The sequence below is a fragment of the Grus americana genome, chromosome 20 (assembly GCF_028858705.1).
Source record: "Grus americana isolate bGruAme1 chromosome 20, bGruAme1.mat, whole genome shotgun sequence".
NCBI lineage: Eukaryota > Metazoa > Chordata > Aves > Gruiformes > Gruidae > Grus > Grus americana.
This window is the reverse complement of record NC_072871.1, coordinates 2,556,097-2,576,272: the sequence shown is the minus strand read 5'-3', so window position 1 is coordinate 2,576,272 and position 20,176 is coordinate 2,556,097. Positions and strand designations below refer to the sequence as shown.

At 47.1% G+C, this 20,176-nt stretch overlaps 1 protein-coding gene across 7 annotated transcripts in view; it reads right to left on the bottom strand.

Annotated features, from left to right (window-relative positions):
- Positions 1 to 20,176, bottom strand: part of CACNA1B (calcium voltage-gated channel subunit alpha1 B) — a 298,282-nt gene that overhangs the window by 18,174 nt on the left and 259,932 nt on the right. For 6 of the 7 annotated variants that reach the window (XR_008580034.1, XM_054848970.1, XM_054848967.1 and 3 more), the window contains 3 exons: positions 17,755 to 17,882; positions 10,488 to 10,584; positions 1,453 to 1,561 (listed from right to left, as the gene is read on the bottom strand). Coding sequence is in view for 6 of the 7 variants with exons in the window: in XM_054848970.1 (XP_054704945.1) it covers positions 1,453 to 1,561; positions 10,488 to 10,584; positions 17,755 to 17,882 (334 nt within the window). In the remaining variant the exon portion in view is untranslated. Of the gene's footprint in view, positions 1 to 1,452; positions 1,562 to 10,487; positions 10,585 to 12,973; positions 13,071 to 17,754; positions 17,883 to 20,176 lie in introns of all 7 variants that reach the window. The other variant, XM_054848973.1, reaches the window with a different exon arrangement.

Genomic DNA, 20,176 nt, shown 5'->3' with positions numbered 1-20,176 from the left:
TTATTCAAATGGCCAAAGTGAGGTCTCAATTCACAAGTGGAAAGTGATTAAAGTATATGTAAGCCAACAGGCCAGCTCCCAGATGAATGCACCGCACAGTAGGCAATTAAGTAGTTCATCTGAATGACAGAGATTATTTTTCTAAGAGAAAAGTAATGGGAGGAGGCTCTGGGTACTCTGCTACATGGTGGTTTGAACTCCCACACCGAAACTCATTAGGGAGGGTTTATTAAGGGCCTGTTAGTCCCATTAAAGACTCAATTAAATGTAGCACATGAAATCTATTCAAACCAAGCACATAACAACAAAACAGGTCAAAAACTCACAACCCGCAGCAGATATAAACCTTAGAAAGACTCCAGCGCTATCAGCTGAGCTCTCTTCTCTGGTTCCCTTTCAGCGTGCAGCCAAAAAAAGGTGGGGGGAGCCTTTTTCAGTCAAAAAAGGCGGTTTGAATTGTCATTTCAACTCCTGTTTGAATTGTCATTGCTGACAGGTAACTAGAGTCCTAAAATAATACAAACTTGCAGTGTCCTTATCTAGAGTTTATTACTAAAATAAGGTGCTGGCCCCTAAAATCCCAGGCAGTCCTAAATGCATCCTTAGAAATGAGTGTCTGATACCCGCTGTCACTCCCTGGGGGAGTCCCGGTGACCTCAAAATCTTGTCTTCTTCCAGCAGTGCTTACCCAAAGCATTAAAGACAAAGTTTAAGCAACATATGAGGGAGGTAATTAATACAGAGAGGTTGAATGGCTGGCCTAAAACCACTTAGAAAAAGCACAACATCCTAACCCTGCCCTGCTCTTTGCTGGTAAGAGCATTGTTACCTCCTGTTAGCTTTTAAATTAGGTATAAGTGTTTTGCCTGGTCATGCCTTCATTCTGACCCCAGCCAGCCCGATTAAATAGTGTAACGACCCAGAGAAAAGGCCAGTATATTTTTATTACATTGCAATATTTAATTGGGAAGTCAAGTAAATGCCTGATTAAACACTTAAATAATTAAATTTTATCTCAAGGCGGAATGCGGTTCACAGCACTTGGAGAGGAAGCCAGCAGACACCAATTGGAGAGGAAGGGCTGGTTTTTCCCCTTCTGCTAGAATAGTTTGGAAAAAAGTTGTGGAAACTCTCATTTGTGTTATACAGCAACGAGCACGTGCACAAGGCTTTGCCTCCAAGAGCTCCCAACCGGGATGGCCAAAGCTCTCCACATCTCATCGACAGGGATGCCAGGATGTGGCCACCCCAAAGGCAGAGGGATGCTCAGGACCCCTCTCTGTTGCCTGTCCCCAAAGCTCCCTTGTCCTCAGGTGCTGGCAGAGGGCAAGCAGGCGATGGGAAAATAAGATTTCCACCTGGGGCAGAACTGCTGTGGTTTCAGGACACCAAGCCAACAGATAAGTTGGGGTTTGAGCCCACGTGTGCTGCCAGACATCACCTCCCTCTCACCTGAGGCGAGTTTGATTTCTAGGGCAGTGCGGATCAAGGCCATCAGCGTGGACGTGAAGTGGACGGTTAAATCTTCAGGTGAGATCGGCATGTTCATCCGCACCAGGCGCTGGAGAGAGAAACGCAGTCGCTGTGAGTGTGGGTCAGGATTCCTCCCCCCTCCCTTCCCTCCCCCATCTGCGAGCCCTTAGAAGCAGCCAGATTACAAACGTGTGTTAACTTTTCGTGCACTGAGCTAAAATGCATCTTCTCCATATAGATGTCAACTCCTTTTCAGGAGCAGGTCTGAGATGTAACGGTGGCTTTAGCAGTTAAACAATTGGTGTGCCAGCATTTGTACTGCAATCCTACAAAGAGAGTTCTTCCAAAAGGAGCCCATCTCACAGCCTGGTACCCTGCTCCTGACAGTTTCCAACTATGTCTGCAGCCTCCAGATGTGTGGCTGGTACCCATCACCCCCGCCAAAGCAGCATGCTCAGGAGTTATAAACCATGAAGCCACCTCTGCCATCCTTTCCTACACCAGCTACCTTCACCTATATTCTGGTTCTACAACAGGAGCAATAGCAACAAATGGGACCTGGCACCGTTGAATGAAGTGAGATGACAGAGGATTTGTATCTACCATCCAAGGATGCAGCTCCATCCAGAAAGGGACTGCACCATGGAGCAGGATGTGCGGAAGGCACTTTCAGTAACGACAACAGGAGTTGTGTGAGTGGTCGTACAGGAGCTGTGCAGTCTCTGGAGTGGTCCCGTGATGATGCCTTTTGTACAGAGCCAAAAGCACACTTGAAAACGCTTTGGGACTGGCTGCTAATAGCTAAAGGTGAGCAATATCCTTTTTGTTGGAGACACTTGGGTTCTGTCTCTTATCTCCTTTCCCTGTAGGTATCCCAGGAGCTCTGAAGGTCTTCTCCATTCCTTCCAGTGAATGGGCTACACAGCTCCATTGGGACCTTACCCATAGGGGAAGGATTAACATGAGCAGGACTGTCATTTCCCCCAATTATGTTCTTTCAGTCTGAACACAAAATAGTTCCTCAGGATCAGTGTCTTCCAAGATCTTCAGACCTGGTAGCAACTCCTTCCCCATCACCAGTCAGGACCACCTCTGATATGGCAAACTCATCATTCCTGTAAGCAATGAAGTACTTGAGATTGCTTTGGCAAGCTGTGGCTCCCTTACCACCGCCAGCAGCAGAGCATGTAAATGCAGACAGAGAGAAGCACACTCCTTGCTGATAACCTTAGCAATGCATTTGAAGGGTGGATTTCTTCTCTTTCAGCAACCTAATGATTTCTCAGCTCCTCGGCTTTCACAAGCTGTTTAGAAACTTCCTTGGCCGGAGCCATATCAGACAAGCCTCTGTGTTTCCGTTCTCCGAGGGTACCTGCAACCCGAGGGAGTCACGGGGCGTTAATTTGTCTGAGCAGAGCCTCGCAGCAGCCGGTAAAACCAAGTGTTGGCTTGGCCTGGGCCCCTTGCTCGGGAGGGAATTTCACCCCCATCTGAAAGCTGCTTAGGCTGTTATTTTGATCCCTATCGCTGTACAGAAATCTTCTCTTTGTTTAACAACAGCCCAACGTGCTGCTAAGGAAATTTAAGTGCAGTCAGCAGTGGACTTCAGACTCACCGAGGCAGCGAGCTGCCGCAGCAGAGCGTGCACCCGCGAGGACAGATCCCACTTTGGCTCTGTACACTATCAAACTGTGCAACGTCAAGGGCTGTGAATATTTTTCAGAGATGCAGCGTTGCTGGTGCAATCCTCCCTTCAGATGTAACTGCAGTGGCTCGGGCTGCCCCATGCAACCCCGCTCACCCTCCTTGCTGGCCTGGGGAAGCTGTGCGGCAGGAGCACCTCTGCTCATGGGCAGTTTTTGCTGGTGAAGGGAAACAGAGCGTAGCCGAGAGCAGGGACCTGCCTGGAGTCTCAGGCGAGGTGAGAAGCAGAGCGCAGCAGAGGGCTCGGTGTGAGCCCTGGCTCCTTCTCCTATGCTCTACCCAAAACCAAGCCAAGGCTGGTGAATGAAGACTTGTCCGCCCTTTCCATCAGGTTAGCCTTCCTGCCTAGAGAAATCTCTGACACAGGTTCCCAGAGGTATGAGCTGAGCTGCCTTAGGCATTTTGGTGCCCTGAATGAGGTCAGACTCCAACCCCGGTACCTTCTGCCAGGCCAGCAGAAATCATTTCCCCCCAGGTGGACGTGTGCCGGTGCTGACGGAGGGCACTGGGCACTGGTCCAGCGCAAAACGTCTGCTTCTGAAGTGAGCTGACATTCAGCTGTTCGTTGAGCCCTGCCCTACAGCCTTCCAGGCAGAGGCCTCCTTATTTATCTTAATACACCTCTTCGGATCTCATTGCATGCTGCAAGGACAAGAGACTCCTGTAACAACCTACCCTGTGTCCTGAAATCTGAGACGAGCCATTGTAATCTTGAAGAGCTTTCTTAAAGCATGCCCAGAGGTTATCTTCCATGGCTGACAAGCCTCAGAGATAGGGAAATCAAAGCCAAGACTCTCCTCCCTTTATGATTCAATGACAGTATCAAATGCTGGCAAGGCCACAACAATTTTTTCTGCTCACTTGTGTCAAATGAAACAGGATTTTAATTCAGACTTCTGCCCTCAGCACACAAAAAGTTACAACAAAATTATTATATCCACCCGAGCCCACAGTTACCGCTTACAGAGATCCCTCTGAATCCCAGTTCAGTGGGAGAGTTAAGGGATGGAGAGAGAAAGAAGATGCATGGAAGTGAAGAACAAGCAGATGAGAAGTACTTCCTCCCAGGAGAGCTCTATCCTCACAAAATCTAGTGAGCAAAAAACATTTTGGGACTGAGATGTCCCAGGTCCCCCAACTGCCTTTCTGGAACAAATTACCAAAGGGAATGGATGTGGAACACAGGCCACATCACAGCAATGCCGTATGAAGGCCTTTCCTCCTAAATTTTAATCAGGGACAAAGCATTTAGAGGGAGATTGTTCCAAGGGAACACACACTTGCAGGAAGGTTGGCTGAGCAAAAACTCACCTGCAAGTGCTGAGCAGGAGTGCTGCAAACAGCCACCTGGAAGAGCCTCTCCCCAGACCATGTCCCTTCCCTCCTTCCCACACTACCCTCAGCATTTTTTTCTTCCCTATACGCAACCAGATCAACCTGGACACCTTTAAGTCATTGCAATTTCCAATCTGAGAAACCATCAGCCAACAGAAAGCGTGGTGGTTGTGCAGGTCCTTGCACATCTCGCAGCCCCTGGCTGGGGACCGCTGGCTCTAGCAGTCACGTCAGGAGAGGGGAGGCTTGGGTGGGATGTCTCCTGCTCTCCTCTCTATTGGGGTGGCAAACCAGGATGCATCTCCCTGTCCTCCCCTGGGACAGGTTGTTGGCAGCCAGTTGAGGAGCACTTGTGTTGCAAGGTGGGTTGCAAGTTGCACCTACCAGGGCAGAGCAGCTGCCCATTTCTTAGCCAAAAAAGCCATTAAATGGGACAGAAGTGCCTTATAACCTGCTGCAGCTAATCTCAATGGGCTTCAGCTACAAGCCACCCCAGATCCCTCCCGACATCAGTGAAATTGCTTTCTTGGAAGCAGAAATTGAGAAAATATGTTGCTCAAATAGATATACCACATTTCTGGGAGAGATCCTGCTGAAGATGAAGCAGTTGGGAGAAAGGAATTGATTCATCTTTGAGTCAAAATAGCTTTACCATCACACCATGTGGGGGAGGCAAGGGAGAAGATGGTTTGGTGAGACATGCTCACACCATGTCCCCGCACCACCATTGACACCCAGAGGAGCCAAGGACTCAGCCGCCCCAGAGGAGGGACTTGGCACCTGGACGTCCCTGAGCATCGTCTGGTGTGTTTTCCTAGGGCCAGAAACACAACTGAAAGACTGAAATTGCACACAAAGTCTTCATTTCCCCCCCCAGTATTATAAAACACCCTTAAACATTAAAATATTTCCTTCCAACATGTGCAGAGCAAGAACTTTCAATCCTTTCAGAGCTACTTTCTAGTTTTACCTAGATTTTAATTTGTTTACATTTCTACAATACCCATGTAAAAGGAACTGGGATCCAATTGAAATTAGTAAAATTTCCCAAAGTCAAATATTCCAATTGACCCAAAAATTGCTCTTTGAAAAATTAATGAAGAACTTCTGATTTTCATCCCTAACCAGGACAGAAGAGACAATGTCAATGTTTTTCAGACAGCATGGGCAACAACATGGTTAAAAAAGCCTGACCCAGTTGGTTAGCCTGTACACAGTTTAAAGCAAAATTAACATCTCCCCACATTTTTGCTGTTTTTCAAGCTGAAATTGCACTTCAAGGCCATGCCTTATCAGTTCCTCATGCTTTGGAATATGATGCAAAAATTTGATTAAAAAATAAATCTGATTTGAATAATTTTCCATCTTTCTAGACCCCAAAAGGAAAACATACGAGCCTGCTGATGCAGATGGCAGGGGACCCGATGCTTCCCCTTGCACTAGTAAAAAAACTTGCATCACTTGGAGTGCCCTGAGAATTGCCAGCCACAAACGAGGGCTGTTCAGGTGAGTTAATAACTGAGGACCATAAAAAAAAAAAAAAAAAAAAAGATAAAGATAAAAATCCCTCCCAGGTGCCCAGACCTGGCAGGAAAGGGATCCTCTGCTCCCCACGCTGCTCCTCATCCTCCTCTCTGCTCCGATTTCCTCCAAGAGTGTTTGAGGAAAAGCAGCCGGCAGCAGATGGAGTCCCCGCTCCTACTTCCCAACCGCGCTTGGGGAACCCTCCTCCAGCCCTTGATTTTAATTAGGTGGTTTCGGAGTCATCCCCCTCCCGAGCAAGGGGAGCTCGTTAATGTTTCTGCAGGAAAAGGCCCCAGAGGCAGGAGCTGCAATATTGTCTCTAGAGTCTCCTAATTAACTCTGTGCGGATAACGAGGTAGTAACCGATTACAGCCAGGGTTAGGGAGGCAGCGCTTTTTGCTCCAGTTACTTGTGTGGTCAGGAGGGGTGCAGACACCCCTCAGCTTCTAGCAGTGATTTAATTGCAAATAAACAAACACATCGCTAACGAGAAACCAAACCTTTGCGTCAAGCAGAATTGACAGAATTTATGCCCTTTCAGCATTTGGTTTCTACAGCTCTTCTGCTTAGAAACTTCTTGGACAATGTCAGAATAGGCAGGGAATGTGTTAGAGAAACGGGGGGAAATTCATTCTGGTGTAAAAAACCAGGATAAAAGGTCTCCTGCTGGCTCCCAGCCTGACCCAGAAAGTGAGCACTGAACAGAAATATCTGCACTGTAAATTTTATTCACTGACGCATTTGTCCCAACGTTAGCAGGAAGAGGAACATACTGAGCTACTGCCAGGAAAAGTAGCTGGCACCCCGATGGATTTGAATTATTAAGAGCACCCCATCAGCAGCTCCTGCGCAGCCTCTGGGACAAGGGCTGCTCTGGGAATGATCCCCAAATGCGAATAAATTTGGGACAATGGAGCGCTGCTTGTGGGAAATGAGGCTGAGTTTGGTGAATAAATCATTCGCTATGAATAATTCACCCCAACCTACTTGTAATTATTCTACTCTCATTTAACTCTTCCATTGGCTTCAGAGAGGCTGGCCATCGCCTTCCTCCCTCTCGTGGCCAACAGAGGATTCAGGTCTGTGCCCCGAAATGTGGGCTCTGTCTCTGGCCCACAACCAGACCTGCTGCATGGTCATCCCACCTTCAGCAGGTACAAGAGAAGAGATTTAGCAGCGTTGTAGGCATTTCCTTCTCCCATTTTTCTCTAGAGATGCACACAAAACTGGGGTGCAGAGGATGGACTGACTCCAGATGATGGAGGTAGAGTTGCCAGAGCTGCTGCTCTGCCCTTATTGCTCCTACTGAATAGCATATAACACCCCAGGACCCGTTGCTATAGACAAGCTGATTCTGCCTAAGAGGCCTCAAAGTCTCAATGGAGACTGTCGACAGCATGAAAAAAACACCACCCTCATCTGAAAATGGACCAGCGATTACATTTCAAGACATCAGAGTGAAGTCAAAGTGGGTTTTTTCCCTCTTTTCATCTCACCACATAGAAGAGGTGTTAAAATTCCTATCCTTTACCCTTTTCTCACCCTCCCAGTGCAGGATAGAGCTCTCCTGGTGCCTGAGCAACGTGGCTGGAGGATCCCACGCATGCACCTCCAGGCAAGCAGCAAGCCACGCGCGCAAAATTGCAGAGGCTGGTCACGCCGACCAAGGAGAACAGTTGAGAAAGGGGAACCAGAAAACAGCAGAAAGGAAGGACAGCAGCCAAAGAGGCTGCAAAGAGGGAAAAATCCAAACAAAACAGCAGTGTGCACATACAGAGAAGGCAACACAGACGAAGACAAGGGGAAAACACACAAAACCTTTGCAAACACAGAGAACTGAGAAAATATATATGGGAAGAAAAAGGGTGAACACATGGGGCAAAAGAGCTTTTGCCAGACAGAAAAGTTAGGTTCTTTAAAAATCTTTTGGTTTAGAGGAAGAGAGCAGAAATAGTGCAGAGAGAAAGCCCTGGCTGCTGTCGGCACTGACCGAGCTACAGCTGCAGGACGAGGGGGCTGTCCCCCACGCTGGCTCTGCGGGGAGGTGTGCGTGGATAGGGGGGGCTTGGCGTCCTCCTCAAGTCTCCCATCAACTGTGGGAGGACAGCAAGAGTGACACCGGGGGGGGGGTGGGGGGCACCCAGCGGGTGAAGGGCAGGGGGGTGCTGCGACCCACACGCAGCCGTCATCTGGGGGAAGATGCTCAGCACCAATCTGTCTCCGTGGATGTGCTGTTCCTAGTGCTGCACGTAGAAGCGGAGGAGGGAGGGAGTGAAAACTGGTGCTGCCCCCCGTGAGGGTTTAGTTTTATCAGCTGCCATAGCTGGGAGTGGGGGTCAGCCCAAGCTGCAGCCTTACACCATGGGAAAAATTCAGATCTGCTCTTAAGTCCATATTTCTGTAGTTTGGGGCTCTTTCATAATGTGCAAAATAAATCTGATCACCTCCATGCTCAGAGAAATCTGATATTTAGCCTAGGTTTGAGCTGTTTGACTTGAACCCATCTCTACTTATGGTTCAGTCATACACAGACACCTTTTAGAGGCTTCTTAATAAATGGGTAAAAATTAAAGATATAAAAAAAATCAGGAGTCTGTATTTTAAAAGGAAACCATTCATATGTACCTAAGTGCAGTGGATTTGTTCTGCAAAGATGGACAAATTAAATGATACCAGCTAACTCACAGGGAAAAGACAGGCTAGGGAAGGCACATCTGCGGTGCCTCTGCCCGGGAAAGTCTGCTCCAACAGTTGAGAACAATCACATAGAGGCAGAGAGACACAACACTATGAAAATCAGCCAAAAGGCTTGTTTAAAATGCCTATTTTAACACATCACCTTTTTCATCCCCTTTTATTTTCTTCCTTTTTTAACTGTACAAGCTTCAGGGGAAAAAGAAAAAAAAAGAAAAGCTTTACGCTTCTGGTACGCACGTGTGAGCACAGAGCAGATCTGCTTGCCCAGCTGCAAACACCTACTGCCGGGCTTTCAGCAGGACACAGCTCCATTTTAAGCCAATGGAACCTCACAGGTGCTAAAAGGAGGCATTACTTCAAAATCATTGGGTTTCTGCGTATAATTGGTACCTCTGTATAGATGTTTATCCATCTACTCCTCTATTGGCAATAGCCGAGACCTGGGAGCTGGCATGTTGATGTAGCTGGGTTTCTCAAGCTTGGTTATGGAATGGTGGGTATGAATTGCTCGTAATAGAGATGCTCTTTTCAATCAGCCACCAAAGTGGGCAGAAACAAATCAAAAGGAATATAGAAAAGAAATCTAACTGGCTAGCTTTAAGGTTACGTTTAATTTTCTTTTTACTTTAAATCCTAACACACTGAGGAAGGATCTTGTAGGAAGCTGTATCTGAACCTCTTCTTGCTCCTAAGTGCCCTACTTAAAGGTTTAGCTTGAGTCTCTTTGCAAAATCTTGCTTTCATATGGCCTTAGTGAAAAAACAAGCACTATTGGAAGGGATGTTGTGATCTGGATCCATTGCACCAAGGACACTGGGGTACAATAATTAGGCTTGGTGATGGCTGAAATGACGTCAAAAGCAAAAAAACCCACCCTGTTGAGTTTGATGGACGTTCAATTCCACCAATGCCAAACCTCTCCCTCCAAAACTGTGAGGTGTAATGGTAACAGCTTCCAAGGAACTGCCCCTGCACATGCAAATTTCCAAGCACCATGCGAGCTGTTGGGAGAGCAGCATGGCTTCAACTGGTGGGGTCTGAGTCTGCTCCGTAATTTTGGCTCTGTGTCCATCTGAGTTTCCACCGCATTCATCCAAGCAGTGTCTGAAAGGCAGCAGCTAGCAGCCTTTTAGATAGAATCCACTTTTGTGGTTCAATTAAAAAGTTTTTCAGAATAAACAATAAGTTTGAGTGATTTCTTCATCTTACTGTCTTAAATGTTTTCTGTTAAAATAATTTCTTTCACAAGGGTATTTAAGGAGCCCTTCTGGTGTTGCCTCTGTTTAATAGCTTGCTAACTCCTACAGTACTGCCTACTCTAATTACTCCAATCTAATTAAGAGGAGGAAAAAACCAACATACTACTGAAGGGCTAGTGAGAATGGATAGTCAAAGAGCTGTAGAAAGATAAATGGGGATCATATTGGTGGGGTAATCTGCTCATTAGCACCCTCCCTCCCCAAATTAGCCTAAATGGAAGCAGAATGAGAGAGGAGAGAGAGAAACACTGATAGAGATAGCAGACACATACTTAGAAAGACAAACTGATGTGCCATAGTTTCAAAGACCAAAAAAAGGTTACAAAAAAAAAAAAAAAAGAGGCAGAAGATCCAAAATCCAGTCTGCTCAGAAAGCAGAGAAAGCACCAGAAAAGTCCAGGAGAACAACACTAATGCCACAGAAAACCGGCACCCACTTCAGCCACGGCACAAAAGCTGGTGGTTTGGCAGGAGTTTCTAGAGGGGTTGGTCTACCTTATAGGCAACGCGAGCAGGGCATTTCTTTCCGAGGCCTAGAGGTGGGGACATGTGTCTCAGCATCTCATACATGTCTGTGTAACTGATGCGCCCGCTTGGAGTCAAAGGGAGGGAGGCAAAAGCAAGAGCACACAGAAATCAAACCAGAGCGGGTAAGGGGTGGAGGGGAAGGAAGGGGATGGGGGAAAAGGCAACACAACAGAGCAAATGAAAAGGAGGAGAGAGAAGGGAAAGCAGACAAGAAAACAGAGATCAGGTTAATCAGATTTCTCAGGAAAACAAAACCAAAACAAAGAGGTGGGTAAATAGAAAGGTTTCTCCGCTTCCGTTGCTGTGTTTCAGTGCCCAACGTCTCCTCCCCACTGCAGGGATGTCCCATGGCCAGAGCCGCATCTCAGCACGGGGTCCCTGCGGGGAATGATTGATGTCTCCGCTCGGGTGGAGAGGGTGTGGGGAGAGCTTGGGTTCGGCTGGGCTCTTTGTGGGGGTGGAGGGACGCCCCCCTTCTCGGCCCCCCCAAACCAGTCAATCAGGAGGCTGTATTGACCATGCCAGGGAGAGCTGGTAGGCAGAGTTATGGGACAGGGAGAGATGGGGCTTAGAGAAAATGTTCAGCTTTCCTTCAGTGAATAAAGAGTTTGGGTTTCAGGTTAGCCTGTGGGCTACGAGAGAAGCAAAAAGCCAGTTCTGGTGTGTTTGCTCAGGGGACAGACTGGGACTGCTCTGACTCCAAGCCAAGGGTGCAACTCTGCAAAACCTCAGCCAGCCTGAATTTCTCCTCCAGCCTGAACTCAGGTTTGACAAACCCAGAGCCCAGCACTCAATTGGCAGGAAGGTGGTGGAAAGGGGACCTGTTTCTCCCTTACGTTTGATGGGGCCCCTCTTTCCTCAAGCCAATATCAACTGGTTGTCTCCACCACTGAGAGCAGCTGGCTGGCCTGTGTGTTAGAGGGAACTGGGGATTGCAGAGATTTGGGAAAAGGCCCTTAGCCCAGCCCATTACTACCTTCAGCACACGGTGGCGGTAAATAAAATCCTGCCCCGAAAAGCAAGAGATGCAGAAACAGCATGGAATTCTCCTGCTTTGCCTTTTTCTGACTACTGAAACAGGGAGCATGGCTATGACAATCTCATTTTGTTCTCCCAGCGAGCTGCCTGCTTATTATATCGTGCAAATCTGTGCTGCCTGTCATCTGAGGAGACCTGAGTATATTGCAGCATGCTATTAGTTCATGTTTAACCCCCGGAAAAGCAGGACAGTATTATCATCTCCACTGTAGCAGGAGGAAAACCAAGACCTAAGCACCCCCAGGAACCCCCTTTCTCCAGCAGGACAGCTACAGCAGCGGGCACCCCCACACCAGCCCGCTGCCCTGACGTGGGGCTCAGTTCCTATGTAAAGCACTGATGCAGGAGGGGGTGGAAGAGAGAACTTACCAAGCCAAAACCATCTATTCCTGTCCTTGGTAACTAACACAGTTAAAATACCACCCGGGTTTTATAGCCCAGAGCTAATTTAAAGGCTGCTGAGAGACACAATTTGTAATTACAGCCAATGGCTTCTCCCCCCCGCCGCCCCCAGCTTCTCCCTTCTGCCCCTGCTCCCTGGCTTGGAGGTACAGGCTCCCTGCCTTCTCTGCAACGCTTGGTAACTTCATCCTCACTCAGGTGTGGGAGACACTGGGGCTGGAGTGAGAGAGAAAAGTGAGCTCCACTTCCCTCTCCTGCATTTTCTGTTCTCTGTGCACTGAGTGCAGGAAAATCCCTGCCTGGAACTGGGACCTGACTGAAGTCTGCTGTCATCCTGTGCTGATTTCTTGGCAAGATCTGTCCTTAATTCCCCACCTCAGCTCCCAAGCACAGTACACTTTTCCTGTGCCACGAGGCAGGAGGTTTCAGTGGATGTCCATCGTAGCTTACAATCTCAGAGACGTAATTTTGCTCCCAAGGCAATCTCTGGCTGTAGCACTGCAAAAAGCTCATCCCTTCATCTCTCCCCAGCCTAGGTAACCATCCCATTTTGCTGCCCAGTTAACCAGTGCCCAGATCAAATGTCTTTTCAGCTCAGGAAAGGCTCATTCAACTGGACCAACCATGCTATGAAGCCCAAACAAAATGGACTTGTTACTCCCTAGAAATCTTGGGATGACATTTCTCTCCGGTGTGTATATATGGAGAGAAAGTGCTCAGATGCTGTGCTGCTCCTCACCAACACTTCCCACCGAGACCCGGCAGGATGGAAGCTGGAGGGTTCACTGTCTCATAAAGCTGCCTGTCTCCAGCCAGCTGGGGTGTGGGAGTAGACGGGGAAGAGATGCATTGAGGAAAAAGGAGGCAGTCAGTCAATCATTCCTTTTTTTTCAGGCAAGGGGTTGTTACATTACAGTTTCTTTTCGGTACTGTTTGCATTTGCACTTTGGAGGGGGTAAAAAGAAACAAAACCAGAACTGAAAATGCTGGAGGGAGTCTCTGAAGTTCCAAACCTTGTATGCCAACCTATGAGGGCACTTCTTTCCTAAGCCCAGGGGTGGAGCAATTACACGTAACAAATTGTACATATCCTTATAATGAATCCGGCAACTGGAAAGAAAACATCAGATGTTATGACAGCAAAAACCAAGGGGAATCAGTTTTTCCCCAGGCAAACAGGAGAAGTTGGAAGGGCAAAACATGCTGAAAAGAAAGGTTAGTTTGACAGCAACTGGGCTTGCAACAAAGGAGACACTTTAACAGAGAGAGAGAGAGAGAGAGAACTTCCAACTGCTCAGCAAAATCCATATCCTTGGATTTTCTTCCGTGAAAACCTCAGGGCCACGTGCAAGGCTTTCCAACCATTGCATTTTGTTACCTTTATCACTACTGTGTCATGTCCCTGTGCCTGAGCATCTGCCTCCAGACGGCCCCTACGCACCTCCCAGGTGCTGTGGCAGCCCAACAAAACCAGCGCCTGCAGCACGCAAATAGCCCATTCAATGGATTATTACTGGGACTCAAACTAGCTGGTTCAAAAGAGCTTGGGAACCTTCCCCTTCCCCTGTTACCACCTACGTAACCCCAGCAGGGCTGCACTCTGCTTCGTGGGCAATAAGCCATTTGCTGGAAGTCCAGAAACTGCCGTCTCGAGAGCTGTCCTGGCCACTGGCACTGGGAAAATCCAGCCTTCGTTACCAGTAGGTGAAATCAGACGCCTCGAGGCGGCTTTATGGTGTCTCATTAACTCCCAACAATATTTTCAGCTAATTTAACAGCAGGATTAGCTTTCCTAATCTTTTGTAACCAACCAAATCATGTACAAAAAGAGCTGTACTGAACTTCACAATGACCTCTGAAGAAAAACGAGATGATTTGGCTTCACTGTGTTTATTTTGGTATGCTATATAAAGAAGGCTGGAATATTTTGGAATATCTCCTTCAATATTACTGCTTTTTGGACGTGAAAAATTAAGGTCTATTCAAAACCTTCACAATCAACTCAAAACTATTAATTCAGAAACAGATCAAATAGAACTGTGCAAGTCTTGGCCGCAGGCCTAATCGTGGTTATAAAAAGTATATTGGTTTAACTGAGTCAAGAAGTTTACTGAAATTTTAGAATGGTTTTGTAAAATCAGCCTGTAGAAAATCTGTATGAGCAGTTCCCTGAGCTCCCCAAGAGTCTGTGGAAGGCTTGAAAACCCAAGCCCAAATTGAATCGGAAGGTCATGGCAGCAAATTATGACAAATTAGGACAAAGAAGGATTCTTTCCCAGGTTGTTGAAATCTGTTTCAGTTTTGTTTATTTTCATCAGCATGCCGTTTTCTCGGCTAGCTAAGAAAAAGCTCTCCCTCGGGAGCACCTGCACCTCCTCCCGACCGCTGAAGGTGCTGCCAGTAACATGTCCCTCGGCTCTGGGGAGCAACTAATGGGAATGGGATGGCAAGACCAACATTTCCAGTATCCCTAAGGGGTATGCACTGGGAAGGGGGGGTATAAGAGAGATAAAGCGCTCACTTTATATATCTTGAACAAATAAAAGCTCATAGAAATCCAATTTTTTTTTCTTTCCCAGCACCATCCTTAAATTCCATGTTTTCACTCCTTTCCTGATTATTTCCCCCGGACCAAATCTCTGTGCGTGCCCCATTTCTCTCGCTCTCTCTTTTTCTGTGAGCCTAAGGCTTCTGCCACCCTTAAATCCAACAATTTCCCATACTTACCCCTCCTGAGTCTGACACGTATCTAGAACAACAGCTGCTGGCTGCTTTTTTTACTTCCTTTTAAATGTTCTTCCCCAGAAAAGCTTACAGAAAGTTGGATTTTGTAACAAACCCAAAGGTGATATTGGAAATAGGTATGTAAATACACACACATTAAGCCTATGTTTAAAATATTATCTATATAACAAAAGTATAACAACACTTATACTTTTTACCCACGCAGCATCTTTCATCAAGGGTCTCAAGCTACGGAAAGTGGACAAACACTGTAATTCCCTTTTTCTTGGGATAATCAAAGAAGAGACCTTGAGAGAGGTCATCAATTAGTGAAATATGGAAGCAGGAACCAGCTCACCTGCATCTAAGCATAACACTGCCTGGGAGTCTTCTTTCTTGCCCATTACGCTATGGTGATTATTTAGCATTCCCCTACACGTGCTCCCTACACTGGGAGCTGAAATGCTAAAAGGAGATGGCTGATATGGAAAACAAAACTTAGATCGACATTTTCTTTCAGGGAAAAAGCCCTGTGCCTTCAGATCAAAACAGGGTGTGCTGCTGGGAGCCGCACCTTGAAAGACAAGTTACTGAGTCCATGGATAGCTGTTGTGAAATACTGTGTCCAGAGCTTCACGGGGGTTCAGCCCAAATGACCAAAAGAACTGTTCTAGCCTTAAACTGTGAATGGATTTCAGATTACTTTCAAATTGCGGAAATGTTAGTCCCACTTATGAAAACATCAGTGATTTCAGCGGAACTATTCGCACATGGAAAATCCAGAACATGGATGTGTTTTAGGATCAAGCCTCGAGCATCATGTCTTGGCTGTCCTTCGGTTCGCGCTTCTGCCCCTGGTCACTCTGCCAACATCAATAGCTTCACACCAGAGCAAAACGGGAACGAGGTTAGAGAAAACCAGAATTAGGATCTGAATATGAGACGTATTTTGTGTTAACAGCTCTAGACGTGAAAAGGTTTGGCCACTGAGCGACTCACCAAATTTACCCTCTGCGCTCAGAGTTAATAGAGCAAGCAAATCTTTCTGTAAACTCTGTGCTTGTGCCTCTTATGGGTGGAGAGTTCCTGAACACATAAACATTAAAAAAGCACATTGATACTCATTTTTCCCTTCCAGGTGTGTCACTCCTCCCACGGATGCAAATCAGAGCCAAGACTATTTTTTAAGGGCACTCCCAAGTTTTCAATCTCATTGAGATTTTCTCATGGTAAGAAGAGACAGGACTGGATTTGAAAAATAAAAAAAAGAAAAAAAGCAAAAAAGCTATTTACTGCCTGCCAAATACCCACAAAGGACTTGTCTGTGTTACAGAGCACGTGGTAATGAAAATCTGCTTGGAGATTACAAGCTGCTAGTATGTGTGCAGTACATAGGCAGGCTCGTAGTATGGATGGCTTTGAGCTAGTTAAAATCACACACAGTTCAGAGAAATGCAGTCGTTTTGGAAGAGGTTTACATTTCAAGTTAGCCTAAATCAATTTAACTGAGATTTTAAAGCAGTTTAATTGCATCCTAGCAGGGAGTTTGAGATGCTGATTATATAAACGCTTTCTGCATCTGTCTCTACTGAGGGGAAACAAAAAAGAGTGGAAAGATTGGAGGAGTTGGAGGCAGCTTCATTACAAATACAGAGGAGATTCATTGCAGAGTAACTCATGGGGAGGAAAATGGATACAAAATTAGTAGGGCTTTAAATTAAAAAAAAGTCTCCCAACAGGCAAATCCCCAAGCTGCAGGATATCAAAGAAATTACTGCGACCTGTATCTCAGTGCATCTAGAAATGAAAATAACACAGTCACCAGGACTGTTGTGCAGTAACTTTCTCTGGGCAATGGAGAAAAGCAATATATTAAAGCCAGTCTTGCTCTAGAAGTGATCACTGGTCAGAGCCGTTCCCTCATTTTTAAAAAAATTCCTTGGGTCTGCCACAGCACAGTGCCACTCCTCCGCTGCAGTAGTACTTAAGCCCAGGACGTGCAGCTTTCCCTGTGAGTGTCTTTGAATAAGAAAAACAAAGAAATAAACCCATAAACCCAAACACCTCACCGTCTGGCTGTGAGAAACCCATTTCCTCCTTTAACACACATATATCAGGAACATTTTATCAGAGGCTTGCTGAGAACTGAAATGCTTCCAAAGTTAGGCTTAATGCATTTTCTTCTTACTATTTCACACATCTTATGTTTCAACTGCAAGTCCACAAGGTAAAATATTACTTAGAAGAACAAAATTCCCCTCTACAATTTGATGTCATTAGAAGGAGGCTTCCAAGATCAAAACATTGGGTTTGATGAGAAATTTCTGTTTAAAATAATCACGTTTTCAGCAAACGTCCCTTACGTTGAGAAACATCGTGTCAGTCCCTGCTGCCTCACAGGAGGGCGAAAGCAAACGATGAATTCTGAGCCTGCAGCACTTGACTCAGATGCAAAGCAATGGGGTAGATCCCTGTAAGGGAGAGATGGAACGTTGAAAACTTGAATTTTTGGGTTTTCGTGGCCTCAGGTCTCTGCACAGGATTTGTGAAACCATTGAGGCAGTTCTGAGCTAGGAGAGAAACGCTGCACGAGTGGGATGCAGCGAGGCTGAGCCCCACAAGTTACCCAGAGTGCTGCCAATGGCAAGACATTCAGCGTATTTTTATCTCCAAACTGGGATGCAGAAACCAAATGCAATCAACGCTGCTTTTGGAAATGCTCAACATCTTTCCACTAGGACATTTAGCCAAGAACATTTGAATTTACCCTATTAATTTTGGGCCGTGTGTGTGTGGGGAGGAGGGGGCGTTTGCTTTCTTGATTTGTTGGTTTGTGTCCATCTCGTGTCTATTCGAAGGAAATGCCCTTGTAATGACATCAGGTTCGTTCATCTCCAGTGCGCAGTGAATTGAACTTGAAGCATTTACCACCAATGTTACCTCAAGCTGTGGAACTGTTTTCCTTCTGGAGCTGTACTCACATTAAAACAGGCTGTCTGTGTGTATAGGTATGGTATTTATACACAGTGTATAGCTTTTCTTCCACATACGAGTATAACAGCGTACATACCAGGCAGCTGGGTCATATTCAGCCCAGACACGAACAAACTCATCCAAATGATGGGGCCCAAGGATGGAGGAGTCTCTCGTCAGGTATTCGAAGTTGTCCATAATCACAGCCACAAAGAGGTTTAACATCTGCAGAGAGGAAGCGATAACGCAGTTAGGGAGAAAAGAAAAAAAAAAAAAAAGCTGGAAGGGGAGAGGGTACGATTCCCTTAGTGGGGTGTGTGGTTTCTATAAGAACCAGCTGCACCCTGGAGAAGAAACTCCACAAACCGAGCCCTGGGGACCCTGCTGTCACCTCCTCCTCCCAGCTCTGCAATACGTGGCAGGTTTGCCATGGCTTTTGACTGGGGACAGTTTGGCCGCCTCCCCATCAGTGTTGACGCCCTCCAGCACAACCCATCCCAGAGCCCGATGGGCTCAGCACCTCTCCCTTGCCCCTTCCTCACCCTACGCCAGCACAGACCAGCACACGGGCTGCGGCAGCCGCTTCACCAACTGGGTGGTGCGAACTCTTCCAGCACGTTCTTATCAAGGCACATCAAGACAAGAACAGCTAGAAAAAAACCATTCTTCAGCCTGAATGTCCTATTTTAGACTCATAACAATTCAAACCTTCAAAGGTCCCCAGAAAGATGAGGGACAGCGAAACACAAAGGCTCCTAACACAGACCCCGGCAAACGCTTCTGGCATATAAAGATTCTCTTATTAAAGCCAACGGAAGAGTCACAAGGATTTCAATGGGAAAAGATCAAGCTGCAGCCAGCAGAATGGAAGAGCAGGAGGCAGGCAGGGACAGATGCTCCTGTGTCGGATAAAGACCTGAGTGGCACAAGGCCCCTTTCTACCTCTGTTGTGGCTTTTGTAGGGAGGCTGGGCTGCTGCCGCGAGCGCTGCTCCTCTGCACCACGCTGAGCAAGGAGACCCACGGTGAAGAGCCTGTGAGCTCTCGCACTGGGCTGAATGGAATTAAACAGAATATGGACGTCCCTGGCTGGTCTGCTGGTCGTTAGAAGAAAATCAGGCAGAGGAGTTTGGGGGTTGTGTAGTTTTAAATAATTCATATTCCTGTGTGATCTGGAGGGAGGAAGGGGTCTTGGCTCTTGCTGGGACACACAATTCACCAGTACAGATAAGCAGAGTCCGTAACAAATCCCCATGTCACCACCAACTGCTGATCAGGAACTTCCCAGATACATAGTCCATCTATTTCTTAGAACCCACCCCAACAGAAAGCGGGGATCCGAACCCAGCCCCCAACACATCAATGTCCTACACCAGGGCACCGGGGTTCCTTACACCACCCAAGGGTCTTCTCCAGGCCACGCTGTACAGCACACGGCTGCAAACAAGACTTCTGCCTCTGCAGCAACGTGCGTGAATTCACTCCTGCGGCTGAGCGTGAAGGCTCGAATGCAGCACTACACCAAACAGCTCTGCGGCGTTTGGGGAACCTGGCCAGTACTTTGTGTCCCCCCGGGGTCTTGGATGCTGCAGGGTCTGTGTGCAACCCAGCCAAGACAAGCCCTGGGATCTCGGTGCGGTGCACCATGCGGTGCGGGACAGGGATGTCCAACCCAGCTCTCAGTAAGCTGCTCAAAGGCTGGAAGCACTGTAACCATGTCGGCAGGGCTCACTCCTGTGCTGCGGGTACCCCACGTGTAACACGGTACCCCCAGAGCAAAAGAGACAGCAAAACTTTTGCGAGTTTGCCCTTGCTCCCGAGCCCTTTCCGTTACTCCCAGCTCCAGCTGTGGCTCAGTACAGTTTTCCCTTGCGGACAGCAGTTTCTGAAGTTCCTGGTTTAAATTTTCAATTTATATTTTTCAACAGTGTAAATTACAGGAGGAAAATTATGTCAGGCTGGATATCTATGAAAAGCCAGAAACAACATTTAAAAACAAATCAGTTTTATCCAACTGCCCCCCGATCTACAGTGTAACAGCATCGAACAAACCATAAAAACGTGCCCTCCTGGCAAGACTGCAGCTCTAATGCTTTAATCGCTTGTGGGGAACCACATGTTTCATTGCAATGAAGTGCTGAATGCATTTTAAGAAACGAGTTACAGCCCTGTCCCGGAACAGTCCAGCTGCTTGGCTTTCCGCTCCCTATTTTTGGAGCCTGCCCTCCCTGCCTTTGCTCTTCGCGAGGGCTCTCCCCACTCTCTGCCAGCAAGCCCGGAGTGTGGTTTCATGGGGTTTTCCCGGAGCGTTGGGCCCGGGACAAAGCTCATGCAAAGCTGTATTTTGCACAGATGTGCTCCAGCCTCCAATACTGCTACTGCATTTTGAGCAGGATGGCTGATATGAGCCAGGGAATGTGAGTCTAGGGAGGTGGTGTTTGTTTTTTTTTTTTAAAAAGAGAAAGATTTAGGAACAATAATGCACTTGAAAATAATAATGAGAATGTCTGATGTTGGGTT